Genomic DNA, 19088 nt, shown 5'->3' with positions numbered 1-19088 from the left:
TATCCTGACTGGAATTTGTCAGAAACACGCTGTATGAATATAGCCAGGTCACCCAACTTTTCTGAACTTCAAATCTTTCCTCTAAAATCCCTGATATCCTTTCCAACCTTACAAACTGAGACCTGTGATTACAGCTCCAGCTTTCCTATACCAGTGCTGGTTCCCTCTGCAGTTGGTACAAAGCTACCTTCTGCTCTTCCCATTACTCTCTAGCAATCAGATATGTGTGACTGTTTCCGGCTTCGCTCCTCATACACACAGAGTGCTGGTGATTTCCCTTATGCCTCGATTACTCATATTTAATAGAAGCCAACTCCAAATTTTTGTGTTATTTTCTTTAGTAAACAGTATACAATCCAGACTGAATTAGTTAAATTTTAACCAATCTTAACTAGCTTACACTGTACCTACATAGTACAGTTTTAAACCCATAATAAAAACATAATGGCCTTCTAATAATAAACATTAGTACACTGTAATTCTAATGGACATAACTAGTTTTCATATTAGGGGTCAAATCCTTTTTAATGTTTTATATATGTACAGTTCTTACCATATAATAATAGTTATACCTTAGGAAATTTGCCAGAAAAGTTTACTGATATCTAACAGTCTGCTTCTAAACTGATTTTTGACTGGCATCCAACTTGCTAATATATTTACTTTGCCAATATTTTATTACCAGTTGTATTTACGGTACAACCGAGTAGCTGGATACAGTCTAAGGAATTTCATTTATAGTAAGTCCTGCAAGTAGTACGCAAATCACTGGATAATTAATTTGAATAATTTTTTTTGCAATTTTTTTCTGGACGAATTAATGCAAACTCCATGTTTCACTGAAGGTAAACACGCCAGTTTACATTTTCTACCTTTCACCTACTATGGCTCCCTTCAGACTGTCAAGCACAGTCTCTTTAAATTGTGTTTTACATAAAACAGACCTCTTCCCAAGAATAGGTACAGGAACAGCACTTTACAGTTAAACTCGGTACTTTTTAAAACCACACATTTTACAGTGAAAGCATAGACAGCCAAACATCTAGAAGCTGGAAGAGAAAACTAAGAAATGTTCATTCTCTCTAACAGAGGTGTTCATCACACTGAGAGAGCAATCATCACAGTGAACCCAAAGGGATAAACTGGCATCTGTCTACCTCTGAACACACCAAATTAACAGACTTACTCTGGGTTATTCTGCTGACATACTGAGCACCTGGTTTCCATGTAGTACAATACTTGGGATAATGTATAAGGGACAATCTGAGATTCTGTTGAATATGTAACAGCCTCAGTAAGACGTATAGCTGATCTAGGTGCACACAGCTCTGCAGAAGCACTCACTTCCAAGTAAAAACAGAGCTATGTCAACACGGTGGGAAAGATCTTGTAGCACAACAGTCTCAGCCAACTAGATCACAGGGATTTGAAGCTCATAAGAAGAGAAAACATTATTCCTTGGCATGTGCCTAATAGAAAACCCAACTCATACAACTTGATATTACTCCACAATAAAGTCGTTTATATTTTGAGAGTACAAGTATATTTTTAAAATGTTTGAACAACAGCCAGCTATAGGAACCAAGCACAGTGGACTATTTTGGTTAGATAAGATGAAAGAACACACATACATACACTCACACAAACACCTCCATGTTAATTTTATAAAAGTGCTATTATCACATTAAAAAGATGTCAAATTAATAATGCAAAGAAGAGTTAAGCATAGTTGAGTGTAGCCACAGCAAATTACAACAAATTCACCCAGCCATGTGAGCAAAAATAAGTGAAAGTTGCAGAAACACTTCCTTGCTTCATGTTTCAAGGACAAAACACATGTAGCTACTGATTAATGTCTTCTGATTAATGGAACTTCTATTCATGAGAAAAAATATTTCCATGTTTTTAATTCTAGGCTTCAAGGGAAATTTCTGACCAGATTTCACACTCTTATCAATTTAAGAGTAGTGAAATTACTGTGCATGAAAAGGCTAACACAATCCAAAGAAAAAAGTAAATATAAAAGAAACTCCCAAATATAATCGCTTCTTGGCCTTTTGGCTAAGATCAAGTGAATAATACACTTTTATAGTCAAGGAATAAAATGGGCTGACACCTCGTTAATATAAGCCATGAAAAATGAGATAAAAAAAATAAGAGTTTGACAGAAATAAGAGCAGTACTCCATGTTTGCCTCTAGATATAGATATTCGACATATTTTCAGATATTTTGAAAATGAAATGGGTTATATTTGTGCTTGTTCTGCAGACCTATCATGTAGTGTTAAAGATAACAAGTTGGCCTCTGTGTATTCCCTACGATGGGATGAGTTTTTAAACTAGAACATCTTAGACTTCAAGACATTCTTTAGCTGTCAGAGAGATATTTGGGAAAGCTACACAATGATGATAGTGTTATTTCCCAAAAGTAAGCTATTCACTCTACTAAAGTGTGCAGATGCCTTGCTACGTGGAAAGCGCAAGGCTGGGGTGACGTGTCCTGTGAGTGTCATGAGTGGGACATGATCACGCGTCTCAAGAAGGCTGACTCCACAGGAGGAGCTCACAGACGGGTCTGACTCGTGGCTTAGGGTCTAAGATCACGGCTTTGTGTTTTCCCCAGAAACGTAAACTGCTAACGGAATTTATGCAGTTTTCCATACTCAGAATTTGCTTTGGATGTTCAGATTATGTTTGACTTATACAAACTCATATATATGTATTTTGCAAATACACACACACACACACATATATAAAATTTACATAGACATACTATTGTGCCTAGTTGAAAATAACTGGACACAAACTGGATTACACATTAAGGTGCCTTGGTAATTCTATACATTTTAATTTTTTCCATATATTACTTTACAGTTTAAGAAATAAACTTCAATTATGATAAAATATGATAACCTATATACCATTATCATTTTTTGCTATTGATAATCTTTGCCCTACTTTTTTTTTTTTTTTTTGGTACTGGGAATCAAACTCAGGGCCTTGTGCTTGCTAGGCAGGCACTGTGCCTCTGAGCTACATTCCTGGCCATGCCCCATTTAAAAATTACGAATTTTGTGCATTTTTTTTATTTCTTAAAGACTACTATAAGAGAAAGGAAAGGGTTTTGAATGGAAATTTCATGTAAATTCGAGAAACATAATAGCCTTACCAAAATGTAAATGTAAAAAGAATTGTTTTGTGTATTCAGACTGTCATTACAGGCAGCAAATAATTTGATTCTTCATGAAAATTATAATTACTTGAGTTGCAGCTCAATAAAACTACTGCATAAGTTTACATGCCATTCCTTATTTTTTATAACTAACAAATGTTCTAAAATAATGTCCTTTTTTTTTTGCTGTCTCTATAAAAGAATGGCCACCAAAATAAGGTAATGGTGCATTGCTGCCATCATTGTGAAATATTCAAATAACTATAAATTAGTGTATGTTCAAGATAAATAGCATACATAATAAGCTGAAATCAGCATATACATTTATTTTCATAAGTCAAGTTTTTCTGATTATAATTATTTAGAAATTACTTTCGTAAATCACAGAATATCTGTTTTAAAAAAAGTTTATCAGTATGTTTACAGTACATAGTGATTACATTCATTATAGAAAGTTATTTTATGAATAGATATCAAGCCAAGAAGTCTTATAGTAATTTCTCCCTCTAGTGCTGTTGGAAATCACTATTAATACAATTTCCTATTAATGAGAAAGAAAACAGATGTTTTCCTTTATAGCTATATTCTAAAACTAAGCAGAAACATACATATTAGAATTTTGATAAGCCTGACCTCAAGTCAGCTTTCATGCTTTGTCAAAAAGTAATTCCTAGCCGGGGATGTAGCTCAGTGGCACCATGCCTGCCTCGCAAGCTCAAGGTCCTGCATTCAATCCCCAGTACCACACACAAAAAAGGAATTCCTAAGTGACAACTTTTAAATACTCTGGAAACTGATTATTTTATTTAATATTTGTTTATTTTGGGGTGTTTCCCTTATTGTACATTTATTTAATGGAATGTTCCAAACCTCACAAATGCCGTCGAGTGGAGCTACTGTTCTGTGTGAAGTGTCCCAGTCCAGCCTGCTCCTCCTCCTCCTCCTCCCGATATAGCTGTTGTGTTTGCTTGTACAAACATCCATGCCACCATGTCTATTACAGAAAACTGTGGTGAAATGGAAAAAGCATCTGACCTAAAATTAGATTTTTATTTCCAGGCCCACCTCGGCCCCCTACCGACCCTGAACTTCCGTGCACTTTGGCTGTTATCCGTGAGGTGTGCTCCACATTACTGTTACAGTGAACAGCAAATAGGACTGTGTTCAGAAACGCTGGTTCGGTGTAAACTAGTATGTGTTCACTGGAGAAGAAACAACCTTGCACCATGTCCTCCTACACTTGGCGAGGAGCCACCTGAAATCTGAACTTTGCCTCCTCTCCTTAAGCCCAGCAGAAAGATGCCAGCAGCGAAGTACCTACTGTGGGTTCCGGCCGATGCCACAATGCTTCCTATCAAAAATTAATAAAGTGGGCAAACTCACTCCCTGTCTTCCTAGTCCCCCCCCCCACACACACACCTGTGTTAATAATGGTCATTCTGAGAGCTGGTCCCAACTTGAGCTTTAATACGCGTGGCTCCAATATGCCGCCCCAGATTCTAGGGTTCTCAAAGCTTTTGAGCCCAAGGCCAGCAGCTCCAGCACAACCCGAGAACTTGTTAGAAGTGTAAATTACTGCTCACCCTGGAGACTACTGAAGAGGAGCTCCCTCCGGGTGGGGTGCAGGCTGTGTGCACCATACCTGAGTCCAGATTCCCAGGCTTCCTCCAAATCCGCAGCTGACCTTCCAGCCCCTTTCTCAGCAGCACATTCTACAGTCCCTTCCGCTCATTTGCACCACAGTGATAAATCAGGGTGAGAGGCAGCCCATGCCAAAGCATCCGGACCGCCTTCGCCCGCCCGGGCTCCATCCTCTCCAGAGAGGCGCCACCTGCGTCCTCCTGGGCCGGCAGGGGAGGCGGGCTCAGAGCCGCTGGGTCCCCGTTACCTGCACTAGCGTCATCTGCGAGCCGAGGGCCAAGAGTATCTTCTCGGTCTTGGTGGGGTACGGGTTGTCGCGGTGCTTGTAGAGCCACTGCTTCAGCGGCCGCGCCATGTCTTGCAGGGCCTGCCGCTTGTGCCTCACCTTCCCGCCGCTCTGCCGGGCCCTAGAAGCCAGGAGGGGAGAGGTGGGGAGGGTGAGGGCCCCGAGAGGCCCCTTCTCCACCCGCCCGAGGCTGGGCCGGGCCAGGCCTGGAAGAGGTCAGGGGGCAGCCTAAGATCTAAGTCGACCTCGATGTGGAAAACACCCTGAGCCGAGTGCCTCGCTTCAGAGATGAGATAAAGCGGAAGCGAGCGGAGGAATGAACAGGAGGCGACTGCACCTTGCCCGGCGCCCACCGGCGCAGCCCCGAGCCGCCGGCCGCAGCAGCGCGTGTGCGCGGGCCGAGGCCGCAGGGCCGACGCTCGAGCGCCCCGCTGCTTCTGCCGCTCTGGGGCAGAAGGGAGGAAAAGGGAGTCCGCGTGAGAAGGACGCACAGCCCGAGGAGCTCCCGAGGGCGCTTCCTGCCCAAGGCAGGGCAGAGTAGGCCAGCTCAGCCCAGGGGAAGGGAGGAAAACCGGGAAAGGCTCCGAGGCGACGGTCCGCGCCCGAGCCCGCGCACTCGCGCTGCGCTGCGCTCCCGGGCGGCTCCGGGAGGGGTCGCCGCGCCCGGCGGGAAGCGGGGGCGCCTGCGCCGCTGCCGCCTCCTGGCCTGGCCTCCTCGGACGCCTGAAAACGCAACTCCGGCCGAACCTCCTGCTAGCAACTTTTTGAAGAAACCTAATCTCGATTTCACTAACCGGCGAGGTCGCGGAGCCCGCAGCTGTCGCATCGTCCACCTGGAGGCGCCAAGACCGCGCTCCTGCCCTGGACCCCGACCTCGCGGCCAAAGTCTGCGCTCCAGGCCCCGCACCGGCGCAGGTGGCCCCCGCCTCCCGGGCCCCCTCGCCCCGCTGGACTGAACGCCGCGGTGGGGGTCCCGGCCTGCCCTGGGCACCCCGCGAGCTGTGAGCGCCCCCGTCGCCCCGCAGGGGTCACCTTCCCGACCCCCCTCCTGGGCGCGGGGCCGGGGGACCCGGAGGAGACCCCCAGGGCCTGACCCCGGTCCGCCCTGGTCCTATGCATCCCGGTCAGTCCCTCCTGCGCCAGCGGTACGAACGGGGCGCCAAAAACCACCCCGAGGTCCAGGTGGCCGAGGACGACGGCTGCTGCTCCGACTTACTTTCCCAGAGCCTCGGTTCCACGGTTCTGACCCCAGGATCGCTCGTTTTGAGACTCCAGATCCACAAAACAAGGACGCGCGAGCACAGGGGATGCGGACTTGCCCTCCTGGGGGACCCCGGGGTGCGCGAGCCCTCCCCTCCGGCCGCAGGCAGGCAGGGCCCCGGGAGCGCACGCCTACCCGGTCCTCCGGTGTCTCAGGCCGAGGTTGTCCTTGAGGGGCGGGCCGCCGGCAATGCCCACTTCGGGGCGGGCGTGGGGTCCATCCAGGACACCGCCGTAGGGCCGGCCGCCCCGCTCCCGTTCTGCAGCGCCCCGTTCCTCAAAAAGCACGGCGCCGCCGAGCTTGTTGAAGACGATGGTGTTCATGGTGCCGGCAGCCAGGCGCTCCGCGACAGGACTCGAGTTCTAGGAGACCAAGGTGCATCGCGTTACCGCCGGACAGTGCTCAGGTTCCTGCAGGCCTCCGGCCCTGGGCTTGGCGGGGGCGCTGGGCTGCGGAGCCCAGGGGCGGAGCGGCCCTGCAGCGACTGGCCCAGCGAACCCCCGCCTCTCCCACCTGGCTCTGCACCTCCCACCCCGCCGCTGCCACTTCCCACCCTACCCGTGGAACCTCAGCCAGAAATAACTTACCTTCGGGGGCAAGGGAGTAAATCTCAAAGGAGCCTCCGGGCCTCGGAGGAGAACGCATTGGGGATGGGACAGCAGCAGGGCAGGCGAGGGCCACGTGCCCTTCGGTCACACGCAAGCCTCCCGGGGCCCCCACTCGGGCGTCAGGAGGGGTGGGGTGGGAGGGACCACTGCTTCCGCAAGGCCCAGTTAAGGAGTCCCATGCCGTGCTGGGGTCCAGGGATTTTCATGTTTTCTGGGTCCTGGCTGAAACCCCTGCTACTGTCGGCTGAGGTCCTCAGGGAGGGGAGGACAGGGAGCCATTGGAAGGGGGCCCCAGCACCGGAAAGCTAAGTGGCGTCTGGGACCAATGCACCACATCCTCCGGTCGTGCCGTCCCCCAAGCCCGCCCCAGGACGCGCAGGGTCCGGGCAGGTCGAGGCTCTGGGTTCCGACCCTCAGGGTGGCCACCGCAGAACCCTGGCTTTCCTCAGCGCGGGCGCGAGCTCCAGCTCAGAGCTCCGGGCCGTAAAGGCGTCGGCACCCGGGGGGGGGCCGATGCAGCGGGGCTCGAGGGTCGCGCCTCCCCGCCCCGGCTGTCGCTCCGAGTCCTGTCGCGCGCACCTCGGGTCGGCGGCGTGGCGCCTCTGTCCGCCGCTCTCAGGCTCGGATCCCCGCCCGCCCGCCTGCCCTGCCCAGCCAGGCGCCCGGGGGCAGCGGCGAGGGTCCTTAGGCCCCTCCACCGCTCCCCACCCAGCCCTGGCCTCCAGGGGAGCCGCACGCGCCCAATCCCGCCTCGCCCTCAGCCCCACTCCTCCGCGCCCACGGGCACGTGCCGGGCTCCGGGCCGCCGCGCCTATCCCCAGCCCTTGCACCGTTCCGCCCAGCCCTGCCCTCCTGCCGGCAGCCGCGTGCTTTTCCTGCGAGGCCACCCCGCACCCTGCCCACGCAAAGGCCGATCCCCGGCGCGCCCCGGGCCGAGGTCCGAGCGGCCCAGCACTGGCCCCGAGGCGTGGGCCCCGCCGTCCTAACCCCGGGCTCTTTTGCGCCCCACTTACCCGAGTCGCTCCGCACTGTGCTGGGCGCTCACTCCCGGCCGGACTGCCCCGCCCAGTGCCCGCCAGTAACTTTAAAGCCGGGAGGCGCGGCCAGGTGGGCGCCCGGCTCCCCGAGACCCCGGGGCCACCGGGCAGCGGAGGCGCGTCCCCGCGGGCCTCGGAGAGTGGGGGAGGGCGGGGCGGCCAGCGGCCCTGGAGCGGCGGGCGGTACCTGCGGCGGTTTGGGGTTCCCGGCGGCCGCTAGGCGCGTGCCCATCCCCGCCGCATGCTCCCGCGCGGGCTGCAGCGCGATCCCCGCCGCCGCCGCCGCCGCCGCCGCGGCTTTATTTACCCGGACGGGCGCGCGCCCGGGAACAGGAATGCCGAGACCTTCTCGTGTTTCCCGAGCGCCGGGCCCAGCCGGCGAACATCCTGCTGGCGCCCTATCCAGGTTCCCGGGCCGAGGAGGGGAAGCGTCCGCGACGGCCGGGCCGCGGGCGCTGCTGCTCGCTCCTCGCCGCGAAACCGCCCCGGCCCGAGCCCTCCGGGGTCGGGCGCAGCTCCCGGAGCCTCTGGCCTGGCAGCAGTGGAGCGAAAGCAGCCGCTCCCTCCGCGCTCAGAGGAGCAACTGGAGACGCCGCCGGGAGCGTTCACTCCGGCTCGGGAGCTGCGGTGCTGCGGTGCAAACCCCGTGCTCAGCCGGCCGACAGCCGAGGCGCCCCCGCTGGCCCTTGCGTTTTCCTGCGCTCAGCGGGGGGAAGCGCAGACTCCGCTTTGCGCCCACAGCGCAGGAGCCTGTGGATCGGGGTCTCGCGCGCCGGCAGCCTCTGCTCTGGAGCCACTGGCCCCTCAGGTCCGCGACTTCTGGAGAAGACCGGGTATACAGCGTCTCTGCGGACAAGCGCTGCAGAGGATTCGAGGGTCGCCGGGGGTGGGGATAGGAGAGGCACAGATGGGGCAACGCGAGCCCGGGTGCCCAGCCTGAGCGACCCAGGTGTGGAAGAGATGAGGCGCCCAGTCGGAACTCTGCGGCAACGGGGACGGAACTGGGAAGACAGCGCAGGCGGAGAGAATGTGCTCAGATTCTCCTATGCAGGACGCCCTGCTATCCGCCTATCTGAGCAGTAAGCAGGCTTAGGTGCAACGCTGGCAGCTTGGACAAGGGATCCCTAAGGCTGGAGTACAAGGCCCCAAGCCCCGAGCGGCCTGCGTACCCACTCCTTGGGCCCTTCGCCTCCGTACAGCTTTCATCCGTTCTAAGAGCAAGAGATTTCCCCAAATCTGAACACTGTGACATAGCTTATCCTTTTCTCCTCGGAAGCTGGCTGGCCAGGGATGGGGTAGTAGCCCACCTGAGCATCTTTTATATGGCCCCCAATGTTCCCAGTACTAATCACACCCTCGAATTTTCAAGTCTGCTCTCCCCCTCAAACACTCCACAGCAAACCAGGCAGTGGCACGGTCTAAAGCAGAAAGGAATTAGGTTTACTTCTTTGCACACCGGGCAAATTCATGCTGTATCATTTCACCACGTTGCCAGGCGTCCCCAGTTCTCTTTTATTATGTAACGCGCGGCCGCAGAGCTCGCCCCTGGTCTTTGGCGCTGTGCTGCAATGCGGGGCTTCGGTCTACTTTGCTGACGCTCAGCAAATACGACAGAAACGCATCTAATTGACAATGCACGGGAGGAAATAGCCACATAATCGTTTATGGTCTCTATGAGCCATGACAAACAGAGCAATCAGCTGTAACATACCCCTCTGACATTTGTTGTTTTTTTTTTTCTTTTTGGATCAGCTGCCTCAGGTAAAGCAACAGGCATGAATTTAGTCGCTTGCAAGTTTATGATATTCTACTGGCTTATTGAGCTGTATGCTGTAGTAAATGCTATCATAGGACAAGAGAATTTTTAATGCTTACATCTATTTATGTAGTTTTTAAATGCATTCAGAGAACTTTAACATACATTTGTATGTACGATATGTTTTCTTAAAGCCTAAATAAAATATACAGCAAAAACGTTTTGGAAAAATATTTTTATTTTGTATATGAATAATATGCACCTTCATAAGTCTCAGGTGAAACCACTGAACATTAATATATGATAATTCCTTTAGAGTACAGTTTAATAATTAGAATCCATTTTAAAATTTAAAAAAATAGGCTGTCCATTTTAAAAATGAAACTGTGGACAATCTCTAAAATACCAAAGGGAGTTTATTTTGTGATAGACCAAAATTTTAGTTTTGCAAGTTTCCCCCTCCATGCACGGGGGGGTCTTCTCATCCACAATTCAAATATGTTTGTCATTGTATTAAATTTCACCTTCTCTAAGTGGAATTTTACTCAGCTACTTATGCTATATGCCAGTGTCAGTCTACTACGTGCTGCTTATAATGCTCAGAAGTAAAATTTCATGTTAGACAGTACTGTTAAGAGATTGAAGAAAGAGTAGGTAGTTTATAGGAGACAGTTATATATAGGGAAGAAAACTTGAGCCCTGAACTTAATTTTAGTTAATTTGATGTTGGTTGAGGCTGAATTTACTAGAGTGTAAAATGAAGATACTAAGCTTTCCACAAACTTGCCTTACATTATTATTATGGCATTTTTTAAATGTGAAAGCAACATACTGCTATTGCTAAAGCTAGACACTTGATAAGAATATTTGGGAGAAATTTTAATCCATTCTGTTGGACCTAGTGTATAGCTATAAATACATATAAGTTTTACTTCCTAGTGAAAAAAGAAGACCTCAGGTTTGACATTTTGATATTTTTATCAATGTACCCTGGCATTTCAGAATAAATATTGGTCAAAACGTTTGAAAACAATGAGTGCTTTTAAACCTCCTTTTGTTATTTAGGCAAGGAATCACCAAATGGCATAAAATAGTAAGATTCTGCTCAAATATTACAAAATAGTAAGTTTATAAACAAATAACAAGCGCACTTCACAGTGCCAGTTTGACTTGGACAACTATGTGTATTGGAGAGTGTACGTAGGACAACATAACTGATGAAAGACCGAAATTTTGTAAGCAAATTAGTAGAGTGGGTGGTCACAAAGTACCTCACATGCATTCTTACTTTGTTTATAATCTAATTTTAATTGCAGGAGTAACACCTTGTGTCGAGGGAGGTCTTTTCCATGAATTAACCCTCAATTAAAGAGCAGAGTACGAGTGAAAGTCCGTGTAGGTCACCTGAACCCAATCACATGCTACAGAGGAAACACCAAGAAATGGGCTTTGCCTATTTGGTGTGCACCCCTTTAACCTTTTTCTGTGTGTGCACATACATGAATATAAACAAACAAATTGTAATTTTGTTTTATGAGTTTTAAAAAATATAACACCATAGTGCACAAAAGTTTGTACCCAAAGTTTTCAACTACTTTGTCACTCAATAATATAATTCAGAGCTTTCCTATTAGTATGTTTAACTGTTACTGTTATGCTTCATACTTTATTTAACCTTCCCCTGTGAACATTTCTGCCATTCCATTTTCATTATTGTAAACTGATTAAACATCTTTGTATACCATTCTTTCTGTATATCCTGTATATTCTCTAAAAATAGCTATGTGGAAGTACAACTGTTGCATTGAAGGAAACATGGTTTTTAAATTTTGTTAGATGCTTCCAAATTCCCCTTCACTCCAAGCCCCTGGTGATGAGTGCAAGTCCTGTTTCCTCACATGCTGCACAGCATTGCATATAACCTGTCTTTGTAATGTTTGCCTAGAAAGACGATGAATAAAATACCCTTCATTATTTGAGAACCTTTTCCTTTATGAGCCATTTATATTTCTTAATTGAATGTCTTTACTTATATCCATATTAGATGCCTTATTGATTTTAAAAATACTTATGTTATATATATTTATACATATTTTACACATATTTATACAGTGCAAGTATGTTACCCGGTCTGTATCCTACATTTTACCTATTTTTGTCTTTCAGAACATTTAAACATGGATATGGGTCAATATGTTAGTCTTTTCCTTTTTGGGGTTCTTTCTTTTGTGTGTTGCTTAAGAAGGCTTTTTCTATGTTTGCTTCTAATATTTTTAAAAATTGTTTTCACTTGGTTCTTTATATTGTGAGGTAAAAATCTAACTTGATTTTTAAGATATCTTAATTGAATGGTCCATAATTCCTATGAAATTTATTATAGAATTTCTCCCTATGGTTTGTAATAACTTCTCATATATACAGTAAATTCCTTTCCATATGTAGGCTGGTCTAAGGACACTTTGAGATATGTCACAGAGTGCCCATTATATTCTAATAAATGTAATCTTTAACTTTAAAAAACTATCTTGCACTAAAGATATCCACTGTTCCACTCTTTTAAACATCAGAATGTGTCAGGGTTGGTAAGGTCATGTGCATTGTCTGGTAGTGGATTCTAATTTAGATGGTTGCTTCAATAATGTCCTAGGATAATGCTGTTCTTCATCAACTCAGAAGGAGAGAGCAGTTTCCAGCAGCCCGTATTCTTCAGAGTGCAAGGTGCATAGAGTTTTCACAGCACACGAGAAAGACATGAAAGCCTACTATGAACAATATAATGTCACTTGTAAAAGTGATGTGTAAGCTCCTTCTCTCTCCGTGCTTAACTTTTAATGGAATGTAGCTATTTTTTTTCACAAAGCAGTTAGGCAAGATAAGAAACTTTAGTAACTATTTTACTCACCCTAGGCTTTAAAAAATGCAAGTATTTTGTCACCCAAATTTTAAAGAGTAGCTATATATAAGTACAGAAAATACAAATACTATAAATAATCAGTAATAAGTAGAACTGAGATCCAAGTGGGATAGCTGCTCCACTTCATAGCACCTAGAGGAGGACCTTAAGTAATCATAAGTAACTCAGAAGTTTGTCACAGAAGTGAATGTGAGTAGAGTTGATGTGTGCAACTTCCAGTAACGTGATGAGAAGAAAATTATTTGCCCTTTCCTCTCACTGTTCCTTGTTTCCAAGAACATAGATGTGGCAGCATGGCAGTCTGCCCAGGCTACCATGAGAATACCACGGGTGGGAGGGAAAATTGTTTCCCACTCTTCTGCAGGCTTAAAGTTGAGGACACAGTGCTCTCCGGGGACCTCTCTCTCCTGGCTTGGGGAGCACTGTCTCACGAAGGGGCGGGGCGGGTGGTATTTCTTCCTTTTCTTGCAAGGACACCAGGATTCGGGCCCCACCTTTAAGCTCTCACGAAACCTAACTACCTCATTGAAACTATTTCTAAATTCATTAGCTAGGGTGTTAAGGCTGCAACATATGAATTTTGAGAGGACAAAATTCAGTCTATGATTGCCAGTACAGAGTTAAAAATGGAAGGAATCTGGATCTTACAGAGAGTGGCTTGCCCTAGACCTGAATCAGAAAACTTTCTGCAAAGATCCAGGTGGGATGCATGGGGGGCCATGCAGCCTGTGCTGCAGTTATTCAGCTCTGCTGCTGAGTGAGTACAGGAGCAGCCACGGGGAGCACTGGACTACATGGCTCAGAGAAGGTTGATGTGTTCCAGCAAAACCTTTTCAGATGCTCACTAACAGCGTCATATTTCTGTGCCACAACATAGCATTCTTCTGATCCTTTCCCTGCCATTGAAAGATGCGCAAAGGAGCGGCACCTGGGGAACAGAAACAGGCAGGGGTGTGGGTCTTGCCCAAGGGAGGATGGTGCTGCCGGCCCCTCACCCAGAACACTCAGCGCTGGACTGCTAGGGAGACAGAGAAATTTCCCTTATTTTAGTCCTTTCCTCACTGAGGAATTGAGCCTGCACACTGAGTAATATGCACCTGTACTGACATAATCCTAGAGGCCACGGGTGAACTTGAGAAAAATGCTTTCATTTTTTTTTTGCTTAAATTCTTTTATTGGTACATTTTAGGCATACAATACATTTACATTTATCATTGGGTGCTTGTACCTGTACATGATGGATCTTGGCTCTTATTTTTTTCCCCATTCCCTGTGTGCCCTTCACCCTTCCACCCTTCCCTATTTACATAGATTTCATTTCCATTTTTTTTCTATTCTCATAAATTTTCCTTTCCCTTCTTTCCTTTCCACTTCCCCTCCCACCTCCCCTACCCCTTTGGACCTTTTCTTCCTATATCAAATTATCAATTATTCATTTTAATCATTTTAATCCTTATTTACATTTTCAGTTTCTCACACTAGAGAAACTATTCGGTATTTACACGTGTGTCCTATTTATTTCATTTAAGAGTATGGCCTCAATATGCATCCATTTAGCTATAAATGTCTCTAGATTCTCATTCTTTATGGCTGAGTAGTACTCCATTTTATTAAAAAACCACATCTTCTTTATCCAGTTTCCAGTTGATGGACACTTGGGCTGTTTCCAAGCTTTAGCTATTACAAACTGTGCTGCTATAAACATGGGCGGACATATATCACTGTGGTATGATTCTTTTAATTCTTTTGGGAAGATACCCAGCAGGGGAATAGCTGGATCAAATGGGACCTCTAGCCCTAGTTCTTTGAGGTATCTCCATACTGATTTTCACAGTGGTTGCACCAGTCAACACTCCCACCAGCAGTGGAGAAGGGTTCCTTTCTCTCCACGCCCCCTCCAGCATTTATTATTAGTTGATTTCTTGATAGCAGCCATTCTTTGTGGGGTGAGGTGGAATCTCAGTGTTGTTTTCATCTGCATCTCTCCAATGACCAGTGATGTTGAACATTTTTTCATATATTTATTTGCTGCTTTTACTTCTTTGTCTGAGAAATGACCGTTCATTTCAGATGCCTATTTTTGAATTGGGTTTTTTAATTTAGGAGGTCTGAGTTTTTTCAGTTCTTTATATATTCCAGATAGTAGTCCTTTCTCTGAGGTACAGCTACTAAATTTTTTTTCCCATAGTGTAGATTGTCTGTTAGCTCTGTTGGTGGTTTCTCTTGCAGTACAGAAGCTTTTTAATAAGATGAGATCCCAGTTGTTGACTCTTTGTGCTATCTCTCGTGCTACTGAGGTATTGTTCATAAAGTCTTTTCCTATGCCAATGTCTTTAAGAGTTCTATCTAACTTATCTTCCATCAAGTTTAGTGTTTCTGTTTTAATATTTTGATCTTTAATCCACTTTGATCTTAGTTTAGTGCATGGTGATAGGTATGTGTCTAGTTTTAATCTTTGGCAGGTTGAAATCCAGTTTTTCCAACAGCATTTATTAAATAGGCTATATTAGGGCTGGGGATTTAGCTCAGTGGTGCCACCGCCTGCCTTGCAAGTGCAAGGTCCTGAGTTCAATCCCTCGTACCAAAAAAAAAAAAAAGGCTATATTTCCTCCAGTGAGGGTGGTTGGCTCTTTTGTCAAAGATGAGGTGGCTGAGTATGTCTGGAGTTGTTTCTGCATCTTCTAATCTGTTCTACTGATCCTCAGGTCTGTTTCTTTGCCAGTACCATGCTGTTTTTATCACAGTAGCTTTGTAGGATAGTTTCAAGTTGGCGATTGTGATACCCCCAGCCATGTCTCTCTTGCTTAGAATTTCTTTAGCTATCCTAGGTCTCTTATAGTTCCAAATGAATTTTTGGACTGTTTTCTCTAGTTCTGTGAAGTATATTGTTGGAATTTCAATTGCCATTGCATTAAATCTATATAGCAGTTTTGGAAGTATGGCCATTTTCACTGTACTCGTTCTTCCTACCCAGGAACAGGGATGTCTTTCCATTTTCTTATATCCTCTTCCATCTCTTTTTGCAGAGTTCTGTAATTTTCAGTGTAGAGGTCTTTTGCTTCCTTTGTTAGATTGATTCCTAGATATTTCATTTTTTGGGATGCTATTGTAAAAGGAATTGTTTCACTAATTTCTCTCTCAGTAAGTCTGTTATTTGTGTACAAGAAAGCTATTGTTTTTTGAGTGTTGACCTTATATCCAGCTACTCTACTGAATCTGTCAATTAAGTCTAGAAGTCTTTTGGTGGAGTTTTGTTGGTTTTCTATGTAAAGTATCATATCATCAGCAAATAATGACAGTTTAACTTCTTCCTATCTTTATTCCTTTTATTTCTTTCTCTTTTCTAGTTACTGTGGCTAATGTTTCCAGAACTATATTGAACAGGAGTTGTGATAGTGGGCATCCTTGTCTTGTTCCTGATTTTAGAGTGAATGTTTTCAGTTTTTGACCATTTAGTATGATGTTGGCTGTTGGTTTTTCATAGATAGCCTTAATCAGGTTGAGATAAAGACATTTTAGTCTAATTTTCTGTAGGGTTTTTATCATAAATGAGTGTTGGATTTTGTCAAATGCTTTTGCTGCATCTATTGAGATGATCATATGGTTTTTGTTGTTCGCTCTGTTAATATAGTGTTATTTATTTATTTATTTATTTATTGGTTTATGTAGCTGAACCATCCTTGCATCCCTGGGATAAATCTGGCTTGGCCAGGGTGTGTGATCTTCTTGATGTTTGCCAGTATCTTGTTGAGGATTTTTGCATCTATGTTCATTAGAGAGATTGATCTGTAGTTCTCTTTTTGGGTTGGGTCTTTCCCTGGTTTTGGAATCAAAGTAACACTTGCTTCCCAAAATGAATTTGGAAGGATTGCTTCCTTTTCAATTTCATTGATAAGTTTAAAGAGTAATGGTGATAGTTCTTCTCTAAATGACTTGTAGAATTCAGCAGTGAAGCCATCAGGACCTGGGCTTTTCTTTGTTGATAAATTTTTTATTACGCTTTCAATTTCACTCATTGTGATTGGGGTGTTTAGAATTTTTGTATCTTCTTCATTTAACTTTGGCAATTATATGTATCTAGGAATCTGTCCCTTTCTTCTGTGTTTTCCATTGTATTAGAGTACAGGTTCTCAAAGTAGGTATTGAGGATCCTCTGGATTTCTGCTGGATCTGTTGTGACTTCACCTTTTTCATTCTTTTTTTTTTTTTTTACTGGGGATTGAACTCAGATCCTTGCACTTGCGCAGCAGGCAGCGAAACCACTGAGCTAAGTCCCCGGCCCACCTTTTTCGTTCTTAATTCCATGGATTTGAGCCTTTTCTTTCCTTTTTTTGATAAGGTTGGCTAAAGGTTTATTGATTTTATTTATTCTTTGGAAAAACCAAGTCTTTGATTCGTTGATTTTTTTGTAGCATCCTCTTAGTCTCCGTTGCATTGATTTCTGCTCTGATCTTTATAATTTTCTCTCTTGTACAAGCTTTGGGTTTGTCATGCTCTTCTTTTTCTAGGAGCTTGAGGTTCACCATTAGGTTGTTTATTTGAGCTTTCTCTGTTTTCCTAATATGGGCATTCACTGCTATGAATTTCCCAAATAGAACTGCTTTCATTGTGTCCCATAGATTCCTGTATGTTGTACTGGCATTGTCATTTACTTGTAGAAACTGTCTAATTTCTTGTTTAATTTCCTCTGTGACCCATTCGTTGTTCAGGAGAATGTTATTCAACTTCCATGTGTTTGTGGGGTTTTTGCAGTTTCTTATGCTATTGATCTCCAATTTTATTGCACTATGGTCTGATAATATACAGGGGAGTAACTTTAATTCTTTTACATTTACTTAGACATGTCCTATGAGCTAGCATGTGGTCTATTTTGGAGAATGACCCATGTGCAGCCAAAAAGAATGTATATTCTGATTTTGTGGGGTGGAACACTCTGTAAACATCTATTAGGTCCATTTGTTCAATAGCTTGGTTCAGTTCTAGAATTTCATTGTTGATTTTTTGTCTAGACGATCTGTCTATTTGTGATAGTTGAGTGTTAAGGTCCCCCACTACAACTGTATTAGTGCTTATTTGGTTTTTCGTGTCCATTAATATTTGTTTTGTATAGTTGGGGGCATTTGTCTTTGGTACATATATATTTAAGATTGTCATCTCTTCCTCTTGGATTGTTCCCTTCACAAGGATGTAGTGACCATCTTTATCTCTCTTAATTAATTTTGGTTTGAAATCTACTTTGTCTGCAAATAAGATTGCCACCCCTGCTTTTTTCTGGGTTCCTGTGGCATGGAGAACTGTTTTCCATCCTTTTACTTTCAGTCTATGAATTTCTTTTTGAGTTATGTGTGTTTCTTGTATACATATTGTTGTATTTTGCTTCTTAATCCATTCTGCCAGTCTACTTCTTTTGATTGGTGAATTGAGGCCATTAACAGTGATGGTTACAATTGATAGATATTGATTCATTGTTGTCATAATATTTTACTGTTGTTGGCTGTTTTTTTTAATTTTTCCCCCTTTCCCTTTAGTTTCTTGCCTTTTCTGGTGGCTTTGCTCTGTTGGGCTTCATGGAGTTGTGACCTTCATTGTCTTTTTCTAGGATATTGTTTAGAATTGTTTGGAGTGCTGATTTGGTGTTCATGAAATTTCTCGGGTGTTCTTTGTTGTGGAAGTATCTAATTTGCCCATATATTTTGAAAGATAATTTTCCAGGATACAACAGTCTTTGTTGGAAGTTATTTTCTTTTAGGGCTTGAAATACTTCATTCCAGCCTCTCCTTGCCTTGAGGGTTTGTGTTGAGAAGTCTGCTGTTCTGATGGGGTTTCCTTTGTATGTGATTAGTTTCTTTTCTCTAACTGCTTGTAGGATTTTGTTCTTTTGTTGGGTTTCTGGGATCTTGACTATTAGGAATGTCTAGGTGTAGATTTTTTTTATTGTGGCTAGTTGGAGTGCTATATGCTTCACTTATCTGTATGTCCAATTCTCTACCTCTGTTTGGGAGGTTTTCTACTATTACTTTTGTGAACAGTTTTTTTATGTCATTTGTGCTTTCTCCTGCCTTTTCATGGACTCCTATCAGTCTTATGTTATTCTTCTTTGCATCATTTAGCAGCTTCTGGATTGATTTCTCATGGTCTTTTACTATTTTTAAGAAATCTCTGTTTTTATGGTCACTAACTGCAATCCTGTCTTGTATATCTGATATTCTATCTTCATATTCGCTCAATCTGCTATAAATCCTTTCAGTGGAGATTTTAATCTCCTGGATATCTATTTGAATCTGTTTCATGGATTCAATTTCTTTCCTATGTTGGCCGATCATGGTTTCCATTTCTTCCTTATGCTGGGCATTCATGGCTTCCAGCACGGTTCTGGGCCCATCTATTTTTTTTATCTGCATCTGTTCTAGAGC

General features: G+C 44.8%; 1 protein-coding gene across 5 annotated transcripts in view; it reads right to left on the bottom strand.

The window, feature by feature from the left end:
* Positions 1 to 8390, bottom strand: part of Mkx (mohawk homeobox) — a 62197-nt gene extending 53807 nt beyond the window's left edge. For 2 of the 5 annotated variants that reach the window (XM_004861836.3, XM_004861837.3), the window contains exons 1-3: positions 7982 to 8118; positions 6496 to 6722; positions 5061 to 5220 (exon numbers count right to left, since the gene is read on the bottom strand). In XM_004861836.3, the coding sequence (XP_004861893.1) occupies positions 5061 to 5220; positions 6496 to 6683 (348 nt within the window). In that variant the 5' untranslated portion in view covers positions 6684 to 6722; positions 7982 to 8118. Of the gene's footprint in view, positions 1 to 5060; positions 5221 to 5893; positions 5961 to 6495; positions 6723 to 6947; positions 7790 to 7981; positions 8119 to 8312 lie in introns of those variants that run through there. The other 3 variants (XM_021242013.2, XM_021242012.2, XM_087206976.1) reach the window with 3 other exon arrangements.
* Positions 8391 to 19088: the final 10698 nt, after the last annotated feature.

This window comes from Heterocephalus glaber, unplaced genomic scaffold (assembly GCF_053883595.1).
Source record: "Heterocephalus glaber isolate CG9 unplaced genomic scaffold, H.glaber_assembly_v1.0 deba00000738, whole genome shotgun sequence".
Taxonomy (NCBI): Eukaryota; Metazoa; Chordata; class Mammalia; order Rodentia; family Bathyergidae; genus Heterocephalus; species Heterocephalus glaber.
This window is presented reverse-complemented; position numbering and strand designations above follow the sequence as displayed.